Source organism: Salvelinus sp. IW2-2015, unplaced genomic scaffold (assembly GCF_002910315.2).
Source record: "Salvelinus sp. IW2-2015 unplaced genomic scaffold, ASM291031v2 Un_scaffold9086, whole genome shotgun sequence".
Lineage (NCBI taxonomy): Eukaryota > Metazoa > Chordata > Actinopteri > Salmoniformes > Salmonidae > Salvelinus > Salvelinus sp. IW2-2015.
This window is the reverse complement of record NW_019950345.1, coordinates 1-7643: the sequence shown is the minus strand read 5'-3', so window position 1 is coordinate 7643 and position 7643 is coordinate 1. Positions and strand designations below refer to the sequence as shown.

General features: G+C 44.7%; 1 protein-coding gene across 1 annotated transcript; it reads left to right on the top strand.

Annotated features, from left to right (window-relative positions):
- The first annotated feature begins 369 nt into the window (after positions 1–369).
- Positions 370–4893, top strand: LOC112079691 (synaptotagmin-C-like). Its single transcript, XM_024145567.2, has 3 exons — positions 370–547; positions 3747–3873; positions 4464–4893. The coding sequence occupies exons 1-3, from the start codon at positions 375–377 to the stop codon at positions 4704–4706; spliced, it is 543 nt and encodes a 180-aa protein (XP_024001335.2). The 5' UTR covers positions 370–374; the 3' UTR covers positions 4707–4893.
- Positions 4894–7643: the final 2750 nt, after the last annotated feature.

Genomic DNA, 7643 nt, shown 5'->3' with positions numbered 1-7643 from the left:
CGTAATGACACATTTTCATGTGTACAACATCTAAAGAGCTGCATCACTATACTGAGAGCGTTGCCGTTTCTAAAAGGACGTATTTGGGTGTTTTTGGAGCCTTTGTTCATGTTTTTTCAGGGCCCCCGTACTACACAACGTACTGCACAAGGTACTGCACAACGAGGATGAAGAAGTGCTTTTCTGTTTGGGGTAAGTTTCTCAAAAACAACTGAAATCACAAAAAAGGTGTCTGGACCCTTCTATAACATGCCATTTACTTCAAAAATGTAGATTTGGTTGTAAAAAAGAGAACTTCTCCTTTAACCCTGTCTGTCTCTCCAGTGAGTGTTAATGTGTCTATTAAGCCTTTCTCTCTCCCCAGGCCCAAGCCCATGACTCACCAGTTGTCCAGCCCTGATTTCCATGGTGAGGAGAAGACCGAGCAGGTGACCAGCATTGGCCAAATCAAACCGGAACTCTACAGACTGCGTGGGGGCGACCAGGGGGAAGGGAAAACGGGGGACAATTGCGGCAAGATCAGCTTCCTCCTGCGCTACGCCTTCAAGTGAGTGAACCGATTCACTTAATTAATCCTCTTCACACCTCGGTCTGAGTGCACTGTTAAATATACATTACATTAAGGCTTAGACAGAGGATCAACAGCTGCTCTGTCATCACAGCTGAGTTAAGGTACTTGCCCTAGAAATTCTATCATTGCAGTGTCAAGTATCACACAGTGGGAAGTTTTTATCACCCATATATACTTTTACATTATGGACTAAATAGTGTACACAAGATAGATAGATAGATAGACATTGTTATTGTAATTGTCTAATTTTCCATACCTTGAGTGCATTAGTCATGCATGCCCCTTGTTGTAGGTTTTCTGCAGCACTGGCTCTGTTTATGTAAATGGTGGGTGTTCCCCCCTTCGGAGGGTTGAAGATGGGAAGATGGAGGGAGGACAGAGGAGAGGAGGGAGAGAGCAGGGGCAGTGTAGTACAGCCTGCTAGGTCAATCTGTCTCAGTCTATCTGTGGCTCTGTGGCTGCCTGGTGGGGTCCTTTCTTTCTGCCGTCACACAGAGAAACATTACAATGGAGAAAGAAAGTGCTGATGTTCGAAACACAAGGAAGTGAGAGGCAGTTAGGGTCATGAATTATATATGGTGAGCTACTTTAAACAGCAGACCCTGTCAACACATTATAACACCAGACTTTTATAACACGAATTACAGACACACAGAATTAGAGGGAGAGGGAACGAGAGGGAGAGGGAACGAGAGGGAGAGGGAACGAGAGGGAGAGGGAACGAGAGGGAGAGGGAGGGAGGGAGGGAGGGTGTTGGTGTATATCTACCTACATGTATTTCTACCTCACGTCACAAGATCATTTGTTCTGCTCTGCTTTCTGACACACTGTGAATCTTTGTTAGAAAATCTAGAGAGAGAGGAGACAGAGGGAGAGGGAGAGGGAGAGGGAGAGGGAGAGGGAGAGAGAGATATAATGTGTGTCACCTTCTCTTCACACTGTTAGCACTGTGTGGGATAATTGTAATGTATTTACCATACATCAATGTTAACGTGCTAGACCCGAGCACATTTGGGGAATAGCAGTTAGGACAACAATGTCAATTTTCCCTCGGGCCCTCTGGGAAATGTATTTTCTATTGACACTGTAGTTAAAAGCTGACACTAGTGCTGTGGGAATAGGGCGGTTTCCAGACATTGTCTGTGAGGAATAGTATAGCGAATTTCCCTCTGACAGATCAGTAATAGGTGTATTTTCTGCCGAGTGCTTCTGGGACCGTGTTAGTAGGCTGTCATTGTAAATAAGAATTTGTTCTTAACTGACTTGCCTAGTAAGCCTACTAAAGGTTAAATATATATATATATATTTTTAAAGGTTGTCTTTTGTTCCTGCTCTTTGTTGTCTTGATGTTCAAACGGACATGTGAGAGTAGGAACACTACAGTGTTTGTTGTTGTAATGAGGTAATGTTGTTGAATGTGACATGCCATCAGGGCCAGCTTTTATACAGGACTCACCTGGCATTTTCAATTATGCTTTATAAAACTACACTGCTCATAGTCATAAGGACTACAGTTCCCAACACGTACTGACAGTGTGTATCGACTTCCAAGCGGAGATGATACTGGACTTAAAGTAAGTAGATAGACTTAAGAAATACTAATTGGACATGTTTCTCTGATTAACGTGTTTAWCCAATTTAAATATAACTTCCTAATTTACWAATKACGGTATTMATYTTATCCCTGATTTGATGTGATTGTAGGATTGGCATGTTTACCTRWTTTCCTTAATTGGACGYGATTGCATGATAAACATGAAACCTGATTGGATGYAATCRTGTCRTCAACAGGCTTATCTCAGTCCTGATTGGGCCAGATGATTAAACAGTGTGTTTGTCTGAGCTGCTATTGGCTATWGCCTGGTGGTGCTCTCTTCCCCAGAGTTCACGCTGTGCTCCTAAAGGCCCGTAATGAAGTGGTGACACGCTCGTTAACGCAGAAGGACAGGGTATAATGAGGTCTGATTAAAGGCCTGCCAGCCATCTNTGTGCTCCTAAAGGCCCGTAATGAAGTGGTGACACGCTCGTTAACGCAGAAGGACAGGGTATAATGAGGTCTGATTAAAGGCCTGCCAGCCATCTGCACTCTCTTAATTAAATCCCTCATAAGTAGTTCTGCAGACAGACCACTGGACGTAGGGGGTTTAGAAGGACGTCTTCGCGTGTGTGTGTGTATGCATGTGTATATGTGCAAGATTGTGTATGTGTGTGTGCGGGCGTGTGTGTGTGACCCAGACTGACCATRACACAGTGGAATAGCCTCCTATGAGGAGTATTAATGGCTTGGCTTCTCTCTGGCCTCTCTCCTGGGGTGTATATATATACACTGAGTGTACAAAACATTAGGAACACCTGCTCTTTCCATGACATAGACTGACCAGGTGAATCCAGGTGAATGCTATGATACCTTATTGATGTCACTTGTTAAATCCAYTTCAATCAGTGTAGATGAAGGGGGGGAGACAGGGATTTTTAAGCGTTGAGACAATTGAGACATGGATTGTGTATGTGTGCCATTTAGAAGGTGAATGGGCAAGACAAAAGATTTAAGTGCCTTTGAACAATGCTGCTGGATTTGTCACACTCAACAGTTTCCCGTGTGTATCAACAATGGTCCACCCCCCAAAGGGCATCCAGCCAACTTGACACAACTGTGGGAAGCATTGGCGTCAACATGGGCCAGCATCCCTGTGGAACGCTTTCGACACCTTGTAGAGTTCATGCCCTGACAAATTGAGGCTGTTCTGAGGGCAAAAAGGTGCAACTCAATATTAGGAAGGTGTTCCTAATGTTTTGTACACTCAGTGTACATATGTGCTTACTGTGGTTACATCTCACTGGAACTGCTGGAGCCGATCTGTAGCTTTGTAACAATGGATTATGCTACTTGTAGAAGTTGCTCTCATTCACAGATCTACCTTCCTCAAATTCCCCATTAGTAGGGAGTAAACCCTTAAATCAGTGTCAAGGGCTGCTTCATCCTGGACCTCAATGGATCCCCATCGACCCACTTCATAGATACAACATACTCTCCTAACCACTCCACTGTCTCGCTATCTACTCTGTAGCCCTATGTCTGTCCAGGTAAGTTTGACATATAGATTGTGTTGTGTGTGTGTGTGTGTCCCAGACGGTGAGTCTAACATAGATTGTATATGTGTGTCCCCGTCTGCAGTACAGAGCAGCTAGTGGTAAAGATCCTGAAGGCTGTAGACCTGGCTGCCAAGGACGCCAACGGCTTCTCAGACCCCTACGTCAAGATCTACCTACTGCCAGACAGGAAGAAGAAGTTCCAGACCAAGGTAACACATTTATCAAGCCTGATCCCAGATCTGTTTGTGCTGTCTTGCCAATGACCATAAATACCTTGGAAGACAGTGCAAACAGATCTGGGCTCAGGCTGTCATTTATTACACTTGTTAGTTTTCACACAAATTGGGCTGGTTTTCAGTCCAGTTTGAAGGCACAGTAAAATACTAACCTGACAAACGTGTAGTTTCACTCCGATGCCAATTGAGAAATGTGTTCATGCATAACTTGGAGTAATGTGTGAATCATCCATTGATGTCACTCAGAGATTTGTGTATGCATTACCACGAGAGATTTGTGTGGAGTTTCATTGCCGTTTCTCAAGTTGGGATTTTATTCTAACTTACTGTCAGTAATTTATTAGAATTTACAAATGCAAAGTCTACTCCCTTGCACATTGGAATTAGCTGATATTTTGTTCTGAATAAATATGTTAGTCTGTCTAGCAGACTCTCTTGCAGACTCTCTTGTTCTCTCTCCCTCTCCCTCCTTCTCTCCCTCTCCTTCCCCTTTCTCCCACCTATTCCTCTTTACCTCTATCCCGCTTTCCCTCCTCAATTCCCCCCTCTCCTCTCTCCCACAGGTCCACAGAAAGACCCTAAACCCTATCTTCAACGAGACGTTCCAGTTCGGTGTCCCCCTGGCAGAGCTGCACTCCCGGAAGCTACACTTCTCTGTCTACGACTTTGACCGCTTCTCCAGACACGACCTGATTGGCCAAGTGGTTGTGGACAACCTTCTGGACTTCAGCGAGGGCACAGGGGAAAAGCCTGTCTGGAGGGACATCGTGGAGGGCACTGCGGTGAGAGAGAGAGCCCATGCCTGACACCATAATGCCACCGCAATGCCACCACTATGCCACTATAATGCCACCACTATGCCACTATAATGCCAACACTATGCCATTATAATGCCACCGATATGCCACTATAATGCCACCACTATGCCACTATAATGCCAACACTATGCCACTATAATGCCAACACTATGCCACTATAATGCTACCACAATACCACCACTATGCCACATATGCCCAACACATATCCACTATTTAATGCCACCTCTATGCCACTATTAATGGCCAACACTTATGCCACTATAATGCCACCACTATGCCACTATAATGCCAACACTATGCCACTATAATGCCAACACTATGGCACTATAATGCTACCACAATACCACCACTATGCCACTATAATGCCACCACTATGCCACTATAATGCCAACACTATGCCACTATAATGCTACCACAATACCGCCACTATGCCACTATAATGCCACCACTATGCCACTATAATGCTACCACTATACAGGCACTATAATGCAACCACTATGCCTCTATAATGCCACCACTATAATGCCACCACTATACCACCACCATACCTCTATAATGCCACCACTATGCCAATATAATGTCACCACTATACCACCACTATGCTACCAATATACCACTATAATGCTACCACTATACCACCAATATGCCACTATAATGCCACCACTATACCACCACTATGCCACTATAATGCCACCACTATACCACCACTATGACACTATAATGCCACCACTATACCACCACTATGCCACTATTATGCCACCACTATGCCACCATAATGCCACCGCTATGGCACTATAATACCACCACTATGCCACTATAATGCCGCCGCTATGCCACTATAATGCCACCACTATGCCCCTATAATGCTGCCGCTATGCCACTATAATGCCACCGCTATGCCACTGCTATGCTACCATATGCCACTATAATGCCACCGCTATGCCACTGCTATGCCACCATATGCCACTATAATGCCGCCTCTATGGCACTATAATGCCACCGCTATGCCACTGCTATGCCACCATATGCCACCTCTATGCCACTATAATGCTGCCGCTATGCCACCGCTATGCCACTATAATGCCGCCGCTATGCCACTGCTATGCCACTATAATGCCACCGCTATGCCACTATAATGCCACCGCTATGCCACTATAATGCCGCCGCTATGCCACTATAATGCCATTGCTATGCCACTGCTATGCCACTATAATGCCACCGCTATGCCACTATAATGCCGCCGCTATGCCACTATAATGCCACCGCTATGCCACTATAATGCCATTGCTATGCCACTGCTATGCCACTATGCCATTGCTATGCCACTATAATGCCACCGCTATGCCACTATAATGCCACTGCTATGCCACTATGCCACCACCATGACCACTGGCTGTGCCGAGTTAGGAGGAAGCAGGGGAGAGTGATTAAATAGCCTTTAGATCTAGCGCAATTTAACTTGTATCTTCTTGGGGACATTGAAAGATTGACATTTCATTAATGTACTGTGATGACAGTTGCCTTCAGTTTGAATATGCTGCCCGTTTAGATTGTGACACTGTCATGTCTCTGTGGCAAATTATCAATGATGCCTGCTTCATGGTTTAGCAAACCAAATGCAAGATGGTGGGCTCTTTTACAGACCCTGCTCTCAGCCTGTGCTTTGGGTATTACTGGCTGATGTTTACCACAGTTTGCTGGGATCCCGTTTGAACCTGACCTCTGATTCGTGTGTGTGTGTGTACAGAGAAGGCTGACCTGGGGAGCTGAATTCTCTCTTGTGTTAACCTGCCCACGCAGGCGGCTCACGCCCACTGTCATCAAGGCCACCAACCTCAAAGCCATGGACCTCACCGGCTTCTCAGCGTGACTTTTACCTCTCGCCACAGCACACTGACCGCAGCACACTGACCGCAGCACACTGACCGCAGCACACTGACCGCAGCACTGGGGGTCGTCTCTTCTGTTAGAAACAGCCTGACAAGACTCACATCACACATTTTGTATTTCAACTATTATTTGAATGCAATTAGGCCTGCATAAACAGATGGAGCAAACACATCAATTGACTGAATTCATGAATATTTGAATGTTGATATGTTACATTCTGTAAATATTGCCCAAATAAATACTGTTCAACTGTTCCAAATGCAATGAAGTGCCAAAAATCTGTTTTGTGGCAATGTTGGAAACACAAGCAAATAGCAAAAATCATAAACGTTGGAGTGCTAAAAACCTTAGCCAACAAACAACCAAATGCTWTAAACACAACCATGTCCTGGCCTGACGGATGGCTGGGACTTAGGTAGCTGATGATGATTTCATGAACGCCTAACTAAAGTAATTGAGTTATTAATCCTGCCTGTGAGGATGTGATGATCCTGCATTACCATGGTAACAGTTACTATACTGACGAAATGACACGCTAAATTATGAGGCCACACCGTTATTATTTATTTTATGATTAGGAGATTATTAGAATGCCTAACAAAGGTATAAAAAAATCCACCATAAAATCAAATGGTAACTCTCAGTGTTCTGTAAGTGCTACAACGGACTAGAGCGGCAGTTTTTATTCTGTGGTAATTGACGTGAATACACCTGTTTTACTTTGGCCTTAATCCGCCTCGTCCAAGGGGCCTTGATTTGTATGTCTTTTATGTGTTAAAGACAGATGCCTGGACGTGGGAGTATAATGTGTTAATAGCCTGCTCAAGGTTTGTCTCTTATCTTTGTCCCTCTCTTTCTCTTTCTTCCATTCTCTTCCTCTATTTCTTTCTCTCTCGCTCTCACTCTTTCTTTCTTTCTCTCTCTCTTTTTCTCTCTCTCCCTCCCTCTTTCTCCTTCTCTCAGACCCGTACGTGAAGGCTTCTCTGATATGTGATGGCCGCAGGCTAAAGAAGAGGAAGACATCCATTAAGAAGA

Coding starts and splice junctions, on each gene's coding strand:
- LOC112079691 (XM_024145567.2), top strand. CDS start 375: ATGACTCACCAGTTGTCCAGCCCTGATTTCCATGGTGAGGAGAAGACC. Junction 548..3,746: donor CTCCTGCGCTACGCCTTCAA/GTGAGTGAACCG, acceptor CCCCGTCTGCAG/TACAGAGCAGCTAGTGGTAA. Junction 3,874..4,463: donor AGAAGAAGTTCCAGACCAAG/GTAACACATTTA, acceptor TCTCTCCCACAG/GTCCACAGAAAGACCCTAAA.